The sequence below is a fragment of the Crocodylus siamensis genome, chromosome 11 (genome assembly GCF_052110815.1).
Source record: "Crocodylus siamensis isolate JL-2025a chromosome 11, ASM5211081v1, whole genome shotgun sequence".
NCBI classification, from domain to species: Eukaryota; Metazoa; Chordata; order Crocodylia; family Crocodylidae; genus Crocodylus; species Crocodylus siamensis.
The window spans coordinates 29,327,586-29,350,765 of NC_143405.1; the positions used below are offsets into that span (position 1 = coordinate 29,327,586).

The window sequence follows — 23,180 nt, forward strand, 5'->3', positions numbered from 1 at the left end:
TGCATGTCGTAGTGGGAAGCAGCCCCCCCATCTGAGCCTACAGTGGGCAGCCCGACCCACTCCCACACCATGCACAAATCTGGGGGCATAGATCTCTCCTGCCCCCCGGGAGTGCATGCAGCGGTGGGGAGCTGGCCCTTCCCAGCTGCCCTCTAGATGAGCCACCCACAGCCCTGTCCCACTTCCCACTGGGCCTCGCTGTCATTCATTGCAGCCCTGGGCCCCAAGCCCCAGGCACTGCCCAGCTGGGCAGCAGCCCCAACCCAAGCCCCAGCCCTACTCAACTAACTCACCCCCTCCCTCCCTATGGAGGCCTCAATCTTCCCCTCTCCCCCCAGTTACCTGTGGGAGCTGCTCTCCAGGCTGCTTGGCAGACATGGTCATATACATGCACATGACACCCCCTACCTGACTGCCCTCCTCCCACTCCCTCCTAGCCCCCTGCAGGCTGGAACTCTGCAAGCCTGCAGAGCGTTAGTTGCAAAACTGCGAAGTCTGTGGGTTTCTCCGGTAAAATGAGAAATCCGTGTTTGCCTTTGTAAACTGTAAAATCCATGGTTTACTCCATTTTTCCATGGCAAATGAAAAACCTGGATCCTGGCTCATTAGGATCTAGTTAAGTTTAAGTGAATGGTTCACTGTCTCCTGGCACCAGAGCACCTTGCTGCTTTTCTGAATAGCTAGAGTAGCTTTGCTGGGAAATAATCACTGCAGTGCCCCTCCAGAAACTCAGTGTCCCATCCTGCTTTTCAAGGACAGTTATATTTCAGGATATTGTGCAATGTAAGGGCATTTATAAACATACATTTTTGTGCTCCGACGTGCTGGAGATCTGGTGCGTTGGAGCAGACTCGATTAATGGAGCTGACTTGCACTGTGCTGTGTCACATGCAGCTGTATAAGCAGTGAAATGCATGTCAGCACACAGAAAATGGTGCTGGTGAGCTTTTGAATTAAACCACCTTTGATGTGTTTTAGTTCCAAAGCACACTGCTGCCATTTTCTCAGCACTGACACACATTTCATGGCACCGGGGCAAACGTATACAAATGTCTTAAGGTACTATCTATATATGGGTTATTATGCTGAGTTGTTTATATCCATTGCTGGTCTATGCCCAATGAGCTACATTCTGTTTACCAGTTATACCAGCTTGAATCAGGAGTGACTCAGATGAAGACAGATCTAAACAGGAGCTGTGTAAGTGCAGCAAACACACCAAATGTCTCACTCCTCTGCATGCTGCAATGGGGAGATGGGTGTTTTACCCACTCCCCACAGTGTGCATGGGATCCTGGGGGAGGCTTTTGGGGGTCTCTAGGGCAGGTGGGGGGGTTGTGAACCTCTTCTCCTGGAGTGTCAGTCCTCTCTGAAGTGCTGGGGGGGGGTCAGGTGAATTCCATTTGCACTTAAGGTTTTACCCACTCCCCAGAGCTGGCATGGGACTCTGGGGGAATTTTCTGGGGTCTCATGGGAGGGTTTCCCTTTCCCCCAATGGAAGTGGGGAAGGGAGCCCCTTCCGGGCTCTGTAGAGCAGAGCTTGCATCCCTGGCTGTAATGCACTGGTGGGAGTGGGGAAATCAATTCCCCATTTCCCCTTTTTGCACCCTTTTCCCCACCCAGTGGTATGTTTTGAATAATTAAAAAGCAAAAAGAAAAACCAACACAGACAAAGATGCTTTTTTTTTTTGTGTGTGTGGGGGGGTGTCAGATCAGTTACACAGAGGGCGATGATTTGAAGTGATACCAGGCTGCAGGCTGTAGATCTAGCTAGCTCCCTCTGGTGGTAACAATTACTAATTATCACTTAGAAAGCTCCCTTTAAACACACGTGCAATTAAGGTAAGTGAGGTGTTTTGACACTACCTCATTTTACCTTACATTTAAAACACATTGAACCAGCTTTAATTAAGTCAATTTTTGCCACTTTAAAAGCGCATTAAAGTCAGTCACGTGTGTTAATTGATTACTTTAGTCCTCTTTAAATGGCAAAAGTTGTCATTTATATAAATGCCTATGCCTATGGTGATTGCCCCCAAAAGCTTGCAAAGAACTTTTTTCCAACTACTCAGTTGGTCTAATAAAAGGTATCACATCTACCAAAAGAACCTTGCCTGCCTGTGTTCTTAGACCAACATGACTACAACCAAAAACTCAGTAATATTGATTACATATTCATAAATCAGTATATCAGGTAGAATACCATAGCAGCAAAAGCTAACAATAAGGAGTAAAATATGGTAGGGAATATTGCTTTCTTGGCTCCCCCCTTTTCCACGTTTAAGTGCTTGTCCCTGTATTAAAGTTGCTGTAGAGTAAAAAAGGGCATAAATTGAAAGCTGAATAGCTGATCCAGAAAAACTCACATATAAACAAGCCCTGCTTATAAGCATACTTACATAACTATTATTTCATAACTCTACTTTTAACATCTTTGAATTTGGTCAATAAATAACCTACGATTTTGCGCTTTTATTATCCAACACTTCTGAAAACACCATTGTCCTATATTAATCATATTACAGTGACATAGAAACTACAGTACAAAGAAGAAGAAAAGAAACTAAGTCTGCCATGAATGTGGAAATCCAACTGGATCAATTTCCAGTTGATTTCTATGGTCCTTGGCCATTGCATATACATAGTTGAATAAAATCTCTAGGGGCTTGCTTGAAATCTGACAGACACAATTAAATTTATGTAATAGAAAGCAAAGTAGTCTTGAAAAAATTATAAATTAAGGGAGATTATGAAGGCTGAAACTTTACCATGCATAAGTTAGACTGTTAGAGGATATATTTTATGTAAAAAGGGGCTGAACAGTTGTCCATACATCCAAACACTCCCATTCAGTTGATCTGGATCAATCATATTATTTAATATTAAATAAAATTCTTAGTTGTGAGGTCTGCAGTTGCTCAGATAGGACTGACTTTTACCTAGACAGCTTTTTACGAACCTGAGTGGTAAAACTAAGGCCCCTGCCAGATATGCAGATAAAAGCACAATTGAAAAGCACAAATGCATGATCCACACAACCCACAAAACTCCACATGTGCATGGCAGGAACCATGATTGTGGGATCGTGCATCAAATCCCATCATGCCTTATTGCCAGTGCAAGGGAAACCTGGGATCATGATCCCAGGCTCCCCCTGCACTGCCAAATAGCAATCTCTAGCATCTGGGAGCCCCTTCAGCTGATGGGGCTTTGAGCCACTGGGGCAAACCATGTGCCCCCATCCCGGGAGCCCAGGTCAGCTGATGGGCTCCTACCCATGACAGCACATGGTGCACCTCTACACCTGGGAGCCCCAATCACCTGATGGGGCTGTCAGCCAGAGGGCTGCACCTAGCCACATATTCAATTAATGATGTGATTGGAACAAACCTCAAAGTTGTTGCATATTTTCTATGGGAGAACATTGTAGTTTATTCTTTGTTCTATCATGCCATTACTTGATTGAATATGTGACTAGGTCACAACTTAGAGACATGATTAACTGGTTAACCATGTTTTAAGTGTAATGTGTGGCAAGGATATAAGTAACATAGTCCACACACTTTTATGTGGTATCATCTTGTTGCTTGAAGCTGTAAGCTTAAAATGGCACCCTTTTGCATAAAGTGTTTTTGTATTTGTTTCATCTATAAAATATGGCTAAGTTCATAGATTCATATTCATGGATTGTTAGGGGCTGGAAAGGACTTTGCAGATCATCAGGTCCAGCCCCTCGCACTGTAGGCAGGAAGACAACTTGGGTCAAGTGACCCCAGTAGGGTGACTGAAAACCTCCAGGGTTGATGACTGCACCACCACTGGAAGGAGTTTATTGCACAGTCTGGACACCCTGACTGTGAAGGAGTTTTTCCTGGTATTAAGCCTGAAGCGGCCTTCTAGGAGTTTATATCCATTGGTCCTGGTCTTCCCTAGGCATGGGCGACTTGAGTCAGGGGGGCCATGTGACCTGCCCACAACCAGTCAGCGATTGGGGGGGATCCCCCCACGGCTGATCGCAATGATGGGGGGAGGGAAGGTGTCCCACCGCAGCCGATCTCACTCACCAAAAAGCAGCGGTGGTGCTTCTGGAAGTGCCTATGGCTGCTTCTACTGGTGGCCCTGCTCCCCGGCCGGCACTCATGCACCACCTGGGAGGGTGGCCGCTTCACCCGGTAGCCCTGCTCCCTGGCCGGTGCTCACGGGGGGGCACTGGCACTTCCGCTTGCCACCCCTAAGCAATGAGCATGGCCATCAGGGTGCACCAGCACTCTCAGGGGGCACATGCTCCCCCATGCACCCCCTATGCATCACCACTGTACCCAGGGGTGCCCTAGTGGACAGTTGTTCGCTGAGCTCCTGATGCACTCCTCTGATATAGTGGTAAGCCGCTATCAAGTCCCCTCTCAACCTTCCCTTCTTTAGGCTAAAGAGGCCCAGGTCCCTCAGCCTTTCCTCATATGGCTTGCCCTGCAGGTCCCTGATCATACAGTGGCTCTTTTCTGGACCCTCTCAATTTTTTCTACATCTTTATTGAAGTGCGGTGCCCAGAACTGGATGCAGTACTCCAACTGCGGTCTCACCAGTGCTGAGTACAGAGGGAGTATCACTTCTTTAGTTTTACACAAGATGCATTGGTCGATGCATGCTAGCATGTTGTTTGCCCTGCTGGCCACCGCATTGTATTGACGGCTCATGTTCATGTGATGGTCAATCATTACCCCTAGGTTCCTTTCAGCTGTGGTGCTAGTCAGTCTGTCACCTCCAAGCCTGTATGTATGTTGAGAATTATTTGCCCCCCCAAAGGAGCACCTTACACTTGGAAGTGTTAAACTTCATCTGGTTCTGTTCTGCCCAACTCTTGAGCCTGTCCAGGTCCACCTGTATCAGCAACCTAACTTCTGGCATGGTCACACTGCCCCATAACTTGGCCAGCAAGCTTTTCACTCCCGCATCCAAACCATTGATAAAGATGTTGAAAAGCACCGGTCTAAGCACAGACCCCTGAGGCACACTCCTGGCCACTTCGCCCCAGGACGATACAGATCCATTCATGAGAACTCTCTGGATTCTACCATGTAGCCACTTTCCCATCAACTGAACCATCAAGCAGCTGAGCCCACAATCTTCCAGTTTTCCCACAAGGATATCATGGGATACTAGATCAAAAGCCTTTTGGAAGTCTAGGTATATAACGTCTACCTCGTCTCCCATGTCCAGGTGGAAAAAGACCTGATCATAGCAGGAGATGAGATTGGTAAGACAAAATGTACATGTGACAAAACCATGCTGGCTGTCATTCAGTATCTTACCTTCTGCGAGCGTATTTCACATAGATTCTTTAATGAGCTTTTCCAAGATTTTTCCTGGGATAGAGGTTAAGCTGTTTGATTTATAGTTGCCCGGGTCCTCCCTCTTCCTCTTCCTGAAGATGGGCACAATGTTGGCCCTCTTCCAATCCTCAGAGATCTCTCCTGTGCGCTACGAATTCTGAAAGAGCTTTGCCAGTGGTTCTGCAATTACCTCAGCCAGCTCTTTCAGTACTCTTGGATGGAGTCCATCTGGTCCCACTGACTTATAAGTGATTAGCTTTTCTGATTGGTATTGAACCTGCTCAGCATCCATAGTGGGGAGGCTGTCAGTCCCGGCATGTTCCCTATGAGCCTTATCTCACTTGACTTTCCCCATGGTGCGGTGAAATACCAAAGCAAAGTGCGCATTCAGGAGTTCACTTTTTTCCTGAATGTTAGTTACCAGTTGTCCCGAGGTGTTAAGCAGGGGTCACACTTTCATTTTTTTTCCTTCTACTCCCTACATACCTAGAGAAGGACTTTTTATTGTCCTTGACTCCTGTGGCTAACCTAAACTCAGTTGCTGCCTTGGCTTTCTCGATAATTTCCGTACAAGTGCTGGCCATTAAACTATAGTCCTTCTTGAGGACCGTCCCTACCTTCCACTGGGCATACACCTCTTTTTTCTTTTTTAAGAGGACCGAAATGTCCCTATTAATCCAGGAAGGCTTGCCAGCCCTCCTGCTACATTTCCTCTTTGTAGGAATGGCATTTTTTTGTGCTTCGAGGATTCTGTCCTTGAGCAACTACCACTCTTCATGCACCCCATTTGCCTTCCCTTCCTGGTCCCTCATCGCCTCCCCTACTAATGCTCTGAGCCTGTCAAAGTCAGCATTCTTGAAGTCCAGGACTTCAGTCCTGCCGGTTGATTTGTCAACCTTGCAGTGGACGGTGAACCTGATAATTTCATGGTTGCTGTAGCACAGGTTACCCTCAATATCCAGGCCATACACCAGATCATCTCCCTTGCCCAAGATTAGGTCTAGGAGACGGTTGCCTCTGGTTGACCCTTGCACTTCCTGGGTCAGAAAGAGCTCCTTGATCAGAGTCAGGAAACTGCGTGAATGATCTGACCTAGCCAAGTGTTCCTCCCAATCTATGTCCAGGTAATTGAAGTCACCCATGACAACCAAGTCCCTTGTGCATGTGGCCTCTGTCAGTTCTTGAGAGAACTCCAGATCCAGTTCCTCCCCTTGGTTCAGTGATGTATAGTAAATGTGCACAGTTAGGTCTCTCTCACCTTGCTTTCCCAGCCCAGTAGCTTGACCCAGAGGGTTTCAAGCTGCTTATCTTTGGAGCCAATGTCAGCCTCCAGAGAGGTGTACTGCTCTCTCACGTGCAGAGCTACCTCTCCACCTTTTCTCCCTACTCTGTCCCTTCTGTGCAGGGTGTAGCCCTCTACAGCTATGCTCCAGTCATGCGGGGAGTCCCGCCAGGTCTCCGTGATTCCTACCAGGTCATATTGCCCACTAGAGAGCAGTAGGGCTAGCTCCTCCTGCTTATTCCCCATGCTCCTGGCATTGGTATACAGGCAGCTGAAGCCCTCAACTGACACCCTTGTTTTCCTGAGATGCTGTGGGAGAACTGTTTGGTTAGCATTTTCAAACAAAATTTATATAACTTGTAGGATATTTTGAAGATTTGTTCATTAAATTCTTTGAGAGAGTAGAATCAGAGGTGATGTGAAGCATAAATTATTATTTAATAGATATTCTGGGTCAGATTTCCAGTGGGCTTCTAAAAAGGCATTTATGTTTGTAGGTGTATCCCCATTACATGTATAAAATTCCAGTTTGTACAATGCAAGTACTATCACATACAGACTCAATTTAACATGAAATATTTGCTTATGCAGTTGCTCATTTTAAATATAAAAAATCAAGGTATCCACAAATTCTGTGTGCGCAAATTTGGCATTTTGTTGGAAAATTGGCCCTTGGACCTTAAATCTTTCAGAGAGTCTGAAAATCAATGTAGGAACTTAAATGACTTTTTAAAAAACTCATAACAGTTATGAAATTTTACTAACTGTTGATATTGCCTCTTATTTTAGGGCAATTTTTCCACCCAATTGACTTTAATATAGTTGAAATCCATCCTGGGTCTGATCCCAAGAAACTGGATGCCACAATGATTGTCAAAAACAATGAACTAACGGTAACAAGGTAAATAATAATTAAGTTTTCATCAAACATTATTTTGCTAATGTGTAGGTTATGTTCTGCTATGAACAATAATGTTTTCTCTTTCAGGGGGCGGCAGAAAGATTACAGAAAAGATACCAAGCATGGCCTTGATATCCCTTGCTGGTTTGTTCATAACAGTGGTGCAGGGCTGATTGATGGAGTTCACACAGACTATATTGTTTCCAGTATATTTTGACACCATTATAAATTAATCTTCAGATGTGTGTTAAGAGAATATTTTTCTGCATGAGTAATTTTTCCTAATAATCATCAACTACTAAAAATCCTAAGCTTACTGTATTAATGTTCTGTTTGAAAATATCCTCATTTAACAGGTTCTCATGAATCAGGTTACTGAGTGCAGCTGGCCCACACTGTTTTCATTCAACCAATATCTAAGATCTGTGTGCTAAAATATAATATGTGATCAAATACAACAAATATAAAATGTTGTGTTAAATTCATTTGTGAGGTTTAAAACTCTGATTTATTCTATGTAGAATAAACTTTATATTCAAGGTGAAATGAGTAATTGATTCTTATAAATGGTTTTGAAAAAAACTTGAAAACTTACTGCTTCAATTTTTCTTTCCAGCTGTCATCAGTGATTAAATTTTAGTGAATTTATGTTTTAAACTTTTAAGATTTCAGGTAAATGTCAAACCATGTTATCTGCAGAACAACAAAGCATCTGACTTTTGAGATTTGATAGACCCAGACCATTTTTGCAAGAGAATTAAAGAAGATATAGCATGTTAAAACTGTTTATTCCTTGATTAGATTGTACTGAGCACTGATATAGCACCAGACCTCTGGATGGGTCACTTATAGCAGAATTTGAATCTGGGACTCTCAATTTTAAAGCAGGCCCTAATTCCTTGACTAAAAGATTTGGCTCAGTTAGCCAAGTGTTTGGCAAGTTCATTGATCACTATATGTGGCCAGTTACCCGAAGGGGGAAAAGATCACACTGAGGTCATGGTCTTATACATGTAGCACTACAAGCACCCTTATAGCACTATAAAAATGAGTGTCCAAACATTCAAGCTATCTGTAGTGTCACAAAAGTGGCAGATCTGCCACAAAAAAAAATGTTCCTCTTTCCAAGAGGAATTTCTTTGTGGCATTATGCTGCAGCAGTGATAGGGCATACACAAAGATGTTGCAGTGGTGGGTGGGGACATGCAGTGGTGCACGCTACAATGGTGGGGAGTTCCAGGCATGCAGTGGACTGGGGGAGGGTGTGGATGCATACTGCAGTGGTAAGGGTATCCATATAGCATGCAGCCTGGGGTGTTCACTATGGGGGTGTGGAGCCCCCAGCTGCTTAGAAGTCTTGAATTAGAGTCTTGGACAGGCTTGTGCAACCCACACTGAAGTCTGGGCTGCTGCTGCTTGTAGCTGAGCTAGCTAGCTTAAAGCTAGGCAAAAGGCAGGGCAGCGTGGCACCTTATAGACTTGTTCAGATAGGCTTGAACTTTTGTAGGCTACAGCTTACTTCATCAGATGCTATGAATGGACTTGCAGAGGGCATGGGGACTGATAAAAAGGGATCAGGTAATTTAAATAGAAAGTATAGAGAAATAGGGAGGAAAGGAGGAGGTACTACTGAGAACTTGCCTTGTGCAGGGGTGCTGGACCCAATGATCTTGCAAGGTCCCTTTCAGATCCTAACAATCTATGACTCTATGGGCGCATCCAGACGAACGCAGGAACAAAAAACTGTTTCCCGTCCTGCAAGTTTGCAGCATGGGGAGAAAATTAGACCCCTAGATATCCAGGGGTCTAAAAAAACCAAAACAAAAAAAAGCGGGACAGGCCATAGTCCCAGACTGTGTCTTAAGGCAACCGGAGGCTGGGTCCTCCAGGGAGATGCTCTGGCTGCCAGAACGTCTCCATGGTTGGTCTCTCAGCCTGGTGCTGAAACACAAGGCCAGCCAGGTGGCATGTTCAGCACCAGGGGCCCAGTATGGTGAGTAAGGGGTTGCGGGGGGGCTGGAGGAGGACGATGGGGACAATGGGGGGACTCCCACTGGTTCTGCCCGCTCCCCCAGCCCCCTGTCCCTGCCCTGCCCAGCCCCTCCCCCCCAGCCCCTTGATCCCTGCCTGGCCCCTCCCTGCACCAGCTCCCCAGGCTCCCCGATCCCTGCCCAGCCAGGTCATACCACCCTCAGGGCCCCTCTGCTGCCTGGCAGGACCCGTCTGGGTGTGGCATGTGGTCCCTGCACACAACTTCAGGTCCTGCAGCCCTGGTCCCAGCCCAACCAGGTAGTGGAGGGGCCTCGAGGGTGGCAGGGCCTGGCTGGGCTTGGCACGTGGGGACTGCGTGCTGCGCTGGGTTCTGCCACCAAGGGCCCAGCCCAGCCAGGTGGCAGAGGGGCCCTGAGGGCGGTAGGTTCTGCCACCAAGGGCCTGGCCTGGCCCAGCAGCAGAGGCCCCAGGACCTGGCTGGGCCTGGCATGTGGTCCTCATGTGTCGTGCCAGGTCCTGCCAGCAAGGGCCTGGCCCAACCGGGTGACAGATGGTCCCCAGGGCCAGCAGGACCTGGCTGGGCCTGGCATGAGGTCCCCATGTGCCACTCCGGGTCTTGCCACCATAGCTCAGAGTGCCCCACTCCTGCTGCTGCTGCTAAAGCTAAGTTATGGGCCTTGGGTGTGGGGGCTGGGGCCCTCCAGGGTGCCTTGGACCCTGGGCAGGGGGACTGTGGCCTTCCAGGGTACCTGGGACCCTGGGCAGGGAGGCTGGAGTCCTCCAGGGTGACCCTGGGTGGGGGTGGCTGGGGCCCTCCAGGGTGCCTGGGACCATGGGTGGGGAGGCTGGGGCCCTCTAGGGGGATCTGGAACCCTGGACAGGGAGGCTGGGGCCCTGGGGGGGCATTCCATGTGCTGTGGGGGGGGACTGCACCCTGTGGGGGCCAGGGGACCCACCCCTCCTGAGCAGCCCCCCTGCAAGGTCCCCCACACCCACACTCCCCACAGCAATTGCCCCATACCTACCCACACACCAACCCACATCCCTCCACACATAGCCACCCGCCTTCCCCCACACCTCTTCCCACCCCCTTCCTGCAAACACCACATCCCCCCATCACACACCCATCATGTGCGAAGAAAACCAAAAGTACACATCAACACATATAGGTATTTAGAATGTATTTTATCATGATGATAGAGACACTGGTAGGCTTCCACATTGCTTTAACATTGTAAATATATGAGTAAAGCTTTGTCCAACTGATTGCTGTGTGTGTGTGTGTGTGTGTGTGTGTGTGTGTGTGTGTGTGTGTGTGTGTAGAGTGGCCTTTTGTGTTTATTGTGGAAAAACATGGAATTTGGGCTATTTTTAAAAATGGATTTGGGATGCTGTTGTAGCAGTCCAGCTGGCACAAGGGGTAATGTAGTGTCCCCAGGTACCAAGTGGCTGAGCCCCAGAAGTTCCGGAAAGCGAGTAGCCCTGAGCTGCTTGCCAGGGCAGCTTTTAGTATGGATGGGGCCAGGACAGGGCAGCTCTTTATACTGTTGGGGACAGCACAGGTGCTGGTCCCAGGGTCTAGCTCCCTCTGGCTGCAGATCTGGGAGGAACCAGGCAGTGTTATTTTGCCCCAAGTGGCGTAGTTTGCTCCACAGCAAAGTGCATGTCTGAGCACATGCACTGAGACAAAAAGCCCCAGCTCAAATTTGCACCGCTTCTATTTGAGCTGCTGCAAGTGCATGTGCTTGCATATGTGGATGTGCATATGAGGTGAAGGTGAGTTCAAAAGGGATAAATAAAAGTTAACTCTGAGGGACATAGGGGTTATAAAAGCTAGTCCAGGTAATGAGATAAGAATCTAGGATTTCTGTTCAGACAATATGTGACCCAATTCAGTCCATAGATAATTTCTTGTTCCACAGTTTCAAGTTGTTTTCAAGTTTTGTTGTTTAAAGACAGCTACTCTGAAGTTAATGATGGAATGTCCAGGAAGGTTAAAGTGTTCTTCCACCTTAAGGTGCCAGTGCACTCTATAGATATGGGCAGCCATCACCCTATCCAATCCAGACCTTACACAGGTAATCCAGCCTTCAATGATGTGGTATATTTGGGACATTGTGCGGGTGGAGGTCAGATTGCTCTCTTGTGGAACAAGATTGAGGCTATTAGAGACTGGCCACCCCCACAAACTAAGAAGCAAGTCAGAGCCTTCCTTGGCCTGGCTGGATATTACAGGTGGTTTGTCTCTGGATTTGGAGTGACAGCAGCTCCCCTACATGAGTTGACCAAGAAGGGCAGCCCTGATGCAGTGGTCTGGAAGCAGGGGTGTCAGGAAGCATTTAAAACCCTAAAAGCTGCCCTGATCAAAACAACAACATCAGTTAGGCTCCGGACCATCAAGAGACGTGCAGGTGAAAGCCCTCTGCGCCCCTGCTTCCCTGAAGCCCCCCAGACACCCCCCAGCAGCCACAGAGCCCCCTGCCGAGCCCCAGCACAGCCGGAGGCAAGTAGGACTTGTGGTGGGAAGGGGTTAACCCCTCTCTGAGTGGGAGGAGGCGGCTGCGTGGAGCCAGGCTGGGTCAAGCCCCCACCCAGGCCCCTACTTGGCCCAGTCCCCCAGGGAGAGAGAAAGGTATGAGGGGGTACTCACCAGTCCCCCTCCAGTAGGGCAGGGCCCCCCAAATCCCAGGCAGGGCCCCTCCTTGCACGAGAACAGCTTTCCCCAACGGTGGGCCCATTGCTCATGCACGCAGTTTAAAAGGGCCCACCAACAGCAAAACAAGCCCCAGTTAGACTCCAGAGCAGTGAGAGATGCGCAGTTGAGATCCCGCAGTGCCCCCACTCCCCCAAAGCCCCCCAGACACCCCCCAGCAGCCACAGAGACCCCTGCCAACCCCAGCGCAGCTGGAGACAAGCGGGGCTTGTGGTGGGAAGGGGTTAACACCTCTCTGAGTGGAAGGAGGCGGCTGCGTGGAGCTGGGCTGGGTCAAGCCCCCGCCCAGTCCCCCAGGGAGCCATGCGAACAGGCTGCACAAATAGGCGTGCTTGTTTGCTGGCGCATGAGTTAGTGCGGAGTTCGCACAGGAGGGCACGTGGGAGGGCCCGAGGCCCTGTCTGCAAGCTCCCCAGAGTAGACAGTCCCAGCTGTAGCCAGCCTACCAGAGGCATGACACACCGCACCCCTCGGGTCCCCTCGGGTCCCCTCGGGCTCTGCGGCCCCCCCTCAGGCACCTCAGAGATGGCTACCCAGATGGAGCCCATGGTTCTGGACTCCACGCAGATGCGGGCTGCCTGTCCCTTTTTCAGGCTCTGGGGCCTGGGAGCATGGTCACCTCCCATGTGGGGTCTCTGGCGCCAGCTGGAGGAGCTCCAGGCCACAGTCCAGAGACTGCATGTAATCAGGGACTGTGAGCAGGAGATAGACTCCTACTGCCAGGCCCTTCTCCGCCAGGAGCTGGAGGGTAGACCACCGTCTCCCTCCAGGACAAAGGAGGACTCTGGGACCTCCCACTCTGTCCAGTCTGTCCAGTCAGGGGCATGGACCAAGGTGGTCAAGGGCCCTAAGGCCTGCTGCAACAAAGTCCCTGCCCCACCGGAGCTTAGCAACAGGTACACACCTCTTGCTACTCCAGCAGAGCCTGCTGAGTTGCCAGCTCCCACAGGTAACACAGGTTCAACTGCAGCTACCGTCCCCGCTCTCCCCAAGACAAAACGTAAGGTGTTTGTTGTGGGAGACTCCATCCTGAGGGGGACTGAGGGGGCAATCTGCCTCCCTGACCCCTTAGTCCAGGATATCTGCTGCTTCCCGGAGGCCCGCATCTGGGACATTGCAGAGAAGATCCCAAAGGTCCTCCAGCCCACAGACCACTATCCTATGCTCCTTATTCATGTGGGCACCAATGACATGGCTCTGAGTGCTCCCAGCCGGATCATGAGGCGCTACAAGGATTTGGGAGAGGGGCTTAAGGGTCTGGGGGAACAGGTGGTGTTCTTGTTGATCCTCCCAGTCCTGGGCTCTGGGCTGAGGGAGAGGAGGATCCACGTAGTCAACCAAAGTCTGAGGTGCTGGTGTCATCGGGAAGGCTTTGGTTTCCATGACCACAGCCCACTCTTTGGCGAGAGAGGCAGCGAGCTGCTGGGAAGAGATGGCCTCTACCTCTCTCCCCTGGGGAGGAGGCTCTTTTCAGCCAGACTGGCTGACCTGCTCCACTGGGCTTTAAACTAAGCCCACCAGGGGATGGGGGGACTACCGCCACTGCTGGCCTGCAGAGGAACCTTGCAAAGCCAGCGGGCCAAGGCACTTAAGGGAGCCCACCTCTGCCCCAGGCCTGGTACAATCCGTGGGCAAGGTAGGAGCCCCCAAGGGGACACTTGCCTGCCTGTACACAAATGCCAGGAGCTTGGGGAATAAGCAGGAGGAGCTTGTCCTCCTGCTTAATGCAAATAATTATCATGTCATTGGGATAATGGAGACCTGGTGGGACTCCACCCATGATTGGACCTTGGGTATAGATGGCTATACCCTGTACAGCAGGGATCATGTAGATAAAAGGGGTGGGGGTGTAGTTCTCTATCTTAAGGAAAGCTACACATCCCTGCAAGCTGATGTTGGTGACCAGAGTGGATGACTGGAGACCCTCTGGGTTAAACTTCGTGGGGAACACGGTACAGGGACACAGCGGTGGGAGTCTACTACAGACCTCCCACCCCAAGTCCTGATCTTGACCAGGAGTTTGCCTCTTGTGCATGGATGACCTCTACTTGACTCAAGAAGTCTATGGGCCAACAAGAGGCAAAGCGCTGCTCAACCTGGTACTGGCTACGGGGGATGACCTAATCGGTGACCTAGTGATAGATGGGAAGCTGGGTGACAGTGACCATGAGCTGATCACTTTCACCATCTGCCGTAAAGTCAGTCAGCAACACGGAAGTCCCTGACTTCAGAAAAGCCAACTTTGACAAGATCAGAAGGCTTGCCAGTCATGCCCTAAGGGACCATGACCCCAGGGAGAGGGGAGTTCAAGAAGGGTGGTTGCTCCTCAAGGGAGCAATCCTCAATGCACAAGCTAAGTCTATTCCATCTTGAAGGAAAGGCAGCAAGAGGGCACTGCAGCCCGCCCCCCCGGCTCTCCAGGGACCTAGCAGACCTCCTAAATCTAAAAAGAAAAGCCTACAAAGGATGGAGGATGGGATTCATCTCCAAGAAGGATTATTCTGCACTGGTCTGGTCCTGCAGGGAGCAAACCAGGAAAGCCAAGGCTGCAACTGAACTCCAACTAGCTTTGAGTATCATGGGCAATAAAAAGTCCTTTTTCAGATATGTGGGGAGTCGGAGGAAAAGCAAGGGCAACATTGGACCCCTGCTGAACCAGATGGGGCAACTGACACACAGGAAAAAGCTAACCTATTAAATGGGTATTTTGCGTTGGTCTTTCATCAGTCCCATGGGACGCCCATGCCCGCTACGGGACAGGGAGATCCAGGTCGGGGAGATCCCCTGCCCTTCATTAATGCTGACCTCGTGAAGGAACACCTTGAGAAGCTGGATACCTTCAAGTCAGCCGGCTCTGACAATCTACACCGCAGGATACTCAAGGAGCCGGCAAGCATCATAGCCCCTGGAATGGATCTTTAAAAACTCCTGGCGCTCTGGTGCAGTGCCCGAAGACTGGAAGAAGGCTAATGTGGTGCCGATCTTCAAGAAAGGGAGGAAAGTGGATCCTGCTAACTATAGGCCCATCAGCCTGACTTCTATCCTGGGGAAGATCTTAGAAAAGTTTATTAAAGAGGCCATCCTTAATGGACTGGCCGACGCCAACTTCCTGAGGTATAACCAGCACGGGTTTGTTGCGGGTAGGTCTTGCTTGACCAATCTCATTTCCTTCTATGACCAGATGACCTATCACCTGGACAAGGAAGAAGAGATTGATGGCATATATCTTGACTTCAAAAAAAGCCTTTGATCTGGTATCCCATGATCACCTCTTGGCCAAACTGGCCAGTTGCGGCCTTGGCTCCACCATGATCCGCTGGCTGGGAAATTGGCTCCATGGTCACGGAGATGGTTGTAATTGATGGCAGTCACTCATCATGATGTCCTGTGACCAGTAGGGTCCCCCAAGGCTCTGTCCTTGGACCCATATTGTTCAACATCTTCATTAATGATGTGGACATTGGAGGCAGGAGCGGACTGGCCAAGTTTGCCAATGACACCAAACTTTGGGGCAAAGCATCCATGCCAGAAGATAGGCGGGTGATCCAGGCTGACCTGGACAAGCTCAGTAAATGGGTGGATGAGAACCTGATGGTGTTTAACACTGAAAAATGCAAGGTTCTCCACCTTGGGAAGAAAAACCTGCAGCATCCTTATAGGCTTGGCAGTGCTACGCTGGCTAGCACTATGGAAGAAAGAGATTTGGGGGTCATTATTGAACACAAGAAGAACATGAGCCTGCAATGTGATGCTGCGGCTACTAAAGCCACCAAAATGCTGGCTTGCATCCATAGCTGCTTCTCAAGCAAATCCCAGGACGTCATTCTCCCCTTGTACTTGGCCTTGGTGAGGCCACAGTTGGAGTACTGCGTCCAGTTTTGGGCTCCACAATTCAAAAAGGATGTGGAGAAGCTTGAGAGTCCAGACGAGAGCCACATGCATGATCAGAGGTCAGGAAAACAGACCTTATGATGAGAGGCTGAGAGCTATAGGCTTCTTCAGCCTGGAAATGTGCAGGCACTGGGGTAATCTGGTGGCCACCTATAAGTTTATCAGGGGTGCTCATCAGGATCTTTGGTTCTGGTCCATTCACCAGAGTGCCCCAAGGGATGACAAGATAGAATGGTGACAAACTCCTCTGTGACTATTTCAGGCTGGACATAAGGAAGAACTTTTTTACTGTCCAAGTCCCCTAGATTTGGAATAGACTGCTGCCAGAGGTGGTTCAACCACGTACTTTGAATGCCTTCAAGAAACATTTGGATATCTATCTTGCTGGGATCCTATGACCCCTGCTTACTTCTTGCCCTTTGGGCAGGGGCCTGGACTCAATGATCTTCTGAGGTCCCTTCCAGTCCTAATGTCTATGAATCTATGACAGATAAATATTAATTTTCTAAATATTTTAGGGTCCCCTTGGACCAGATATAGAATGGCCTCCAGCCTGCGGGCCATATTTTGCCCACCCCTGGCCTAGCTGGAGGCCTGAGGGGCTCCTGAACCGATCTCCAACAAAGCCCCTCCACCACTCCAGCCATCTTATACATCTGCCTCAGCAGCCTTCCCTGTGTGTTTTTTCCCTTGTGTGATAAGTCCGGTGGTCCACTCCCCCTGCTCTGGTGTTTGTTGTGTGGCTGAGTAAGCCAGCTCAAATCTCCCCAGCCCGTGTGTGTGTGTGTGTGTGTGTGTGTGTGTGTGTGTGTTCCCCCTCCCCCACATTCCCCAAATATAGCCCTCTCAGCTTTTTTCCTGTGGGGATGTAGCCCAGTGGGCTTCAGCCACCTGCCCCTATTAGATTCACCAGCCCCACTGTACATTTTTGGGTTTCTTTTTTGGTTTCCCCTCCCTTATGTAAACTCATGTCAGGGAAAGAACCGTCTGGAGGGGCAGATGCCCCCACAGAACTTCCTGCAGCCCCCATTATGGGGGCAGATCCCAGCCAAGCCCTCAAGAGGGCGCATGCCTCTGCAGCCCCCACCCCGGAGACAGAGTCCAAATGACCTCCTCTACGGGTAGAGAAGCCTGAGACCTCTCTTGTGAGGGCAGGTAAGACTCCAGCAGGGTCAGGGAGTGTACCCTGGATTGGCCCCTCTTGGAGGAATTCCCAAGCACTCTTCCCCACCATCAGGGACCAAGGGCAAGGGCAGTGGGAAGGGCTCCTCTTCAGCCTCCTCCACAGCTGGGGTGGGAAGGGCAAGGGCCCCAACCCTAAACCTAGACCACCAGCCCCTGAAGGGACCAGGTGTGCCACACCAACTGGCACATCCACTCAGCCTGTCCCTGACCCTAGCCCTGGCCCCACCAATGCAGACCTACAGTGGAGGAACCACAGCTATGCAAAGGCAGCTGCAGGATGACCCACAGCTGTGGGGCCTGGACTCTCCACTGCTGGCCCTTCCAGCTTGGGCAGTGGGGCCCCTTTCCGGCACTCACCCATAGGTATGGGGTGAAGTGTCAACTGCCCAGGCAGGAGAACCTGCATTTTTAGATCTGGGTGCAGGTGTGGGTCAGGTAGTGGGGGCCCCCAAGATTGTGGTGCCCTCCCGCTTTCATGGCAAGGGGGTCTTTTTCCTTGCCTTGGAGGCTGCTGCACAAAAGGTGGTGGAGAGGTGGCTCATGTTGGAGGGTGAGTACCTCCCCCTTGAGCTCTCAGAGCTGGGAACCAGAGTGGTCCTCAGCTCCATCCCACCTTATATCCCCAGTTGGGCCCTGCTCCCCCATCTCCAACCTGTGGGGAGAGTTATCTCCCTGGTGGTGGCCCTCTCGCTGAGGTGCCGAGACCCCAGCCTCTGCCACGTGAGCTCATTCTGTCCCCAGGTCATGTTCCAGCTGGTGGCAGGAGAGCAGCTGGAGGTCGAGGGCAGCCTTATAATTCCTTTACAGGGGAACCTAGTGAGGATTTTCTAAATGCTGGGGGACCTGTGGTGCTTCCAGGTCCATGCTCCATGGGTCAGGTGGGGAGGGCATCCACAGGTCCCACTGGCAAAAGGAGTGCCCCTTCTCCCAGTCCCCCTCCTCACTCAGGGGGCTTCCCTGCCAACCTAGTGACAACTACAAGCCTCCCTGTGAGCTCAGGGAACCCCATCCCCAACCAGGTTTGCAGAGTCCTGGGGAGGGGGACAGCAGCTGGGGGAGGAGAGGAAGAGGGACCCTCCCACCCGCAGCCGTGGCCCCACTGTAACTGCCTCATTGCCCCAGCCCTCACCTTCTACTGAAGCCTGTCCACCTGAGGACCACCCCCTGGCTGAGTGGGTGCATATCCCCTTCAGGCACAAAGCTAAGAGGGAGGCCCTGGCACAGCTGGAGCCTTCTGATGAAGGTGAGAAACCGTCCCCTCTTCCAAAACCATCACATGGGGAGAAGGAGTGGTTCAGCTTCTAGGGGCCTCCCCAGCTGTGCCCAACACCCCACCCCTGGGGAAGATTAAATGGGTTATTCCAGTAGAGGAGGCTTCAGGGCTGCTGGACACTCCTGAACAGAAGCCCATGCAGGAAGCCTCTCACTCCACTGGCCAGGGCCTACCCACTGAGACCAAGGGTGCTGAGAGTGAGGCCGACCCAGAAAAAGGTCTGGCTGCAAAGCCCTCCCTTTCTGATCTGGGGGAGACAGGGGCCCTGGGGCTCACCCTGGTGAGCCCTGAGGGAGGTCCCCTTTCCCAGGCAGACACCGAAGCCAGCCTGGTGTCTGACAGGTCTCTTCCCTCCCCCATCCAGAAAAACCTCACTTCCAGCCTGCCCCAAAGGGGGTCAGGGTTGGGTCCCCTGATCAACAAGCCTATCTTGTCAGGGACCCTGCACAGACCCCCTGGAACTCCAGCTCTACCCCACCATCTTGTGAAGGAGCCCCACCCCCATCCTTACCCCCATCCCTGTCCCAAGGGTCTGCAGAGCTCTCCCAATCCCATCTATAGTCTGGGTTTTTAGTGGACTATAAGATTCAGACAGTGCCTAAGGAGCCTGCTGAACCCCAGGACCAGGAGGAGGATGTCTGAGACCCAGCAGGTTCTGTTGAGCCTGCAGACCTGTCCTGGCAGTCCCCAAGGGTGAGCTACTTGCATTTCTTGACCCTGCACCTACATCCACCAGTCCACCAGCAAGGTACATCTCACCTTGGACCACTGGGGAGATTTTGACAGCATCCTCACCACTATGAGGGTGCTGGTGGGGGAAGGCAAGGGGCCCAAAAGCTGCAATGTCTGGATCTATAGGTGGCCCACAGTTTCATAGACACCCTTTATATGTATGGGAGGATGCTACGTGAGCCAGTGAGCCCCACATCAGGCATTGAGATGTGCAAGGCCCCTGCTGAACTGTCTACTCCACCCCGCAGCCATGAGGTCATTTAAGATCATGACCCTCAATGTCCATGGCTACAGGAAGAGTGTCTGGAGATTCTGGGTGCTCTGCTTCCTTCAGGAGAGAGGGTACCCCATGGTCTTGTTGCAGGAGACCCTGATGACTCTGGCTAATTGGTGGCTGGAGTGGGAAGGCAGGGTCTTTTTTAGTCACCTCTCGGCCACCTCACACAAGGTAGCCACCCTGTTCTCCCCAGGCCTGCAGTCAGAGGTTCTCCAGGATGTTGAGGTGGTGACAGGCTACCTGCTACGCCTCCAGGTCTAGGTGCAGGGACTGGTCCTGAATCTTCTGAATGTGTACCCCTGTGAGGGATCTGGAGTTGGCGGATTTATTCTGCCAGGTGGCCACTTACATTGGCACCCTCAGCCCTCGTGAGTGCTTGGTTCTTGGCAGGGACTTTAATGTCACCCTGGACATGTGATACCGGTCAAGCAGGGAGCAGAACCAGGCCACTCTTCTGGGCATCCTTATATGTATGGGAGATCCTGATAAACTATTCCCTGGTGGACATCTGGCATACCTGTCATCCTATGGACCCCCCCGCCTTCACCTATGTGAGAGTGGGGGAGGAGCAGGTATGCCACTTTTGGTTGGACCAGGTTTATATCTCTTTGACGCACCTTGCCCAGGCCCACTCCTCTGGCATCCACCCGACCCCTTTCAGCAATCACCACTTTGTCTGGGCCTAGGCCACGCTAGGGCATAGGCATCCAGGGTCAGCCTACTGGCATTTCAATTCTAGTCTGCTGGAGGATGTGGGCTTCAGGGAGGCCTTCTGGGAGTTCTGGCTGGCTTGTCAAGAGCAACAGGCAGCTTTCCCTTTGGCTCAGAGATGGTGGGATGTGGGGAAGATGCGCATCCAACTTCTTGCTGCAGCTACACTTGGGGCACACCCGGCAGAGGGATGCAGTCCAGGAGCAGCTCGAGCTAGAGGACACCTGCCAGGCATTGTACTTGGCTGCCTCCTCTGCCTGGGTCAGCTGGGTCACGAGCTTTGGCCTGGCAGTGGTTGACAGGTAGCAGGTGGGCTCACTCCTGCCCGTGCTCTGCAGGATCCTCTGAAGCGCAGACTAGCTGCTCTACTTGAGGGTGTTCCTGGCCTCCACAGACCTCTCCCTGCCAGAGAACTGGCCCTAGTTGGAGGCAAGGATGGTTGGAGCAGCTCTGGAAATAGCCAGGGATCCTGAGCTCTCTCTCTCTGCATGGTAGAGTGCTGGTGCTGAACCAGCTGGTCCTGTCCATGATCTGGCACCGCTTCCACACAGGGCTGCTCCAAGGGTAACTGGCACCCTAGGCAAACTGTGTACCTTGGTGCCCCTACCACTTCCAATATAGAGGAAATTAGGCTTACCCCAGCTCAACTTATTTTTTAAAAAAAATAACACAGCTTCTTACAAGAATTAAATGTAATGATTCAGCAATTTGACTCCAACCACTGCTAGACATTATAAAATTGAGAATATTAAACACGACCACTCAGGTGTACTTACGATAATAACTACATTTGTACATCAGTTCTACATCATATAAATTTAAATGAGATCTACAAAGTCAAACCAAGAACTTGCTACCTTGAAGCCTGTTTCCTGAATTACAGGCAAAATACATATCTGTACCTGGAGTCACCGTATTTTGGTTATCTTATTCTTGATGAAATCTTAAATGCAACTGACAAAATCTAGGTGCTTTAGATTTAAAAAAGCGTGGTTGGAAGGGAGAAGGAAGGTGTAAGAAATCAGTATCAGAAGCTGTAAGATGATCTAAGCTTAGGGGTTTATTTTTTAGCATGATGTGAGTGGTATGGTCTTGTCATAAGTTTGCTTGACAGTTGAAAAATGTAGGAGTCACAATTCTAATGATCTTTCCTCTGAGATCTTTTCGGAGGTCTTTTTCCCCTTACCGAACCAAAAGTCTTAGACCCATAGCTGGCCAGGGCTGTTATTTAGAATGATGTTCCTGTAATTTGTTCTGCATATAATTTTGGCATCCCTCCCCCCAAAAATGTTGGCACCCTAGGCGACCACCTAGTTCACCCAATGGTTGGACTGGCCCTCCTTACACACCCTGCCTGTGCCCCTGGAGGTCCTAGCAGGGCTCCAGAGATGGGTGCTAGAGTCTTTCTGGCCAGGATGGCACTGGGTAGCTATAGAGGTCCTGAGCCTCCCCTTGTGGCCAGAGGGGAGGGTGGCCAGAGCCTGGTTTTCTCATGCAGCCAGGTCCTGATGTTCGGTCTTCAGGCCCTTCAGTGACTGCTGTAAAGTGCTGGTAGCCGCACAACATGGGGGCACCTGGGGCACTCCTTCAGCCACTTCTGGGGGCTCGAATACAAGTGGCAGCTCTTCAGCCTTGTCATGGGTCCAGTGTCTTGCCCAGAAGATGTTCCCAGTGAGGTGTCTTGCTTTGAACTGTCAAAGCATGTCCTCCTGGCCCCAATTGGCCAGGAGGTCAGCCACCTCCAGCTGGGTCCCCAGTGCCAGCTCTGAGCAGGCTCCTCTGCTTGGATCCTGCTACTTTCTTCCCTAGCAGGAATTCTGGTTTTCCCTATTTGAAAACTGAAAAATCCCTGATTAAAAAATCCTGAAGTCACTCTGTAAAATACCCCCAAATCCACGCTCCTTCACAATTAAAACAAAAGACCACTATATGTAGAGAAAGTGAGAGAGATAGAGAGACAGCGATCAGTTGGGCAATGTTTTATTGATATATCTACAGTGTTAAAGCAATTTGGAAGCCTATCAGTGTCTCTATCGTCATAATAAAATGAATTCTAAATATCTATATGTTTTGCTGTTTGCCTTTGGTTTTCTTATCATAGAACAATTAGAGCTCCCTCTGACTCCTTCACTAACCAGGATGGGAGAACAACTGCCCTCGCAGTCATAGCTCCCGCCAGCAGGTCTCATCCTGTCTGGCAGCTGAGCATGCACAGTGTGTGCTGGGGGGATGTGGGGTTTGCAGAAGGGGGGTAGGAATGGGAATGGGGGGATGTGGGTGGATTGTAGGGAGACTGGTGGGGGGCTGCTCAAGAGAGGTGGGTCCCATGCCCCCACAGGGAGCAGACCCCACACAACTCACAGACTGCCCCCCCAACAGGAGCTACTGGCCCCCCCAACAGGGGCCACATGCACCCCACAGGAGCTGCATGCGCAGCCAGCATGCTTCAGCACCATAGTTTCATAGTTTCGTAGTTAGTAAGGTCAGAAGGGACCTAAGCAGGTCATCTAGTTCAACCCCCTGCCATGGGCACGAAAGGATGCTGGGGTCAAATGACCCCGGCTAGGTAATTATCTAGCTTCTTTTTGAAGACCCCCAGGGTAGGGGCAAGCACCACTTCCCTTAGAAGTTGGTTCCAGCTCCTAGCTGCCCTGACAGTGAAGTAGTGCCTCCTGAAATGTAGTGCCTCATGATATATACAAGGGTGAGGACCAGACATAGAGACTCTTTGGATCACTGCCAGAGCAGCTTTGTGGAGGACCCAAGCCTCCGTTGCCTCCCCCGCTTTTTTGACCTGGGGTATTTTTTGACCCCTGCATATCCAGGGGTCTACTTTTGCCCCCACACTGCTAATTTGCAGCATGAGGAACGTCTTTTTGTTCCTGCATGTGCC

General features: G+C 50.8%; 1 protein-coding gene across 1 annotated transcript in view; it reads left to right on the plus strand.

Annotated features, from left to right (window-relative positions):
- LOC149855688 (inter-alpha-trypsin inhibitor heavy chain H3-like) overlaps window positions 1-8,059 on the plus strand; it is a 104,008-nt gene extending 95,949 nt beyond the window's left edge. Inside the window, exons 21-22 of the mRNA XM_090022291.1 lie at window positions 7,402-7,513; window positions 7,601-8,059. Coding sequence (XP_089878417.1) covers window positions 7,402-7,513; window positions 7,601-7,730 — 242 coding nt within the window. The 3' untranslated portion in view covers window positions 7,731-8,059. The remainder of the gene's footprint in view (window positions 1-7,401; window positions 7,514-7,600) is intronic.
- Window positions 8,060-23,180: the final 15,121 nt, after the last annotated feature.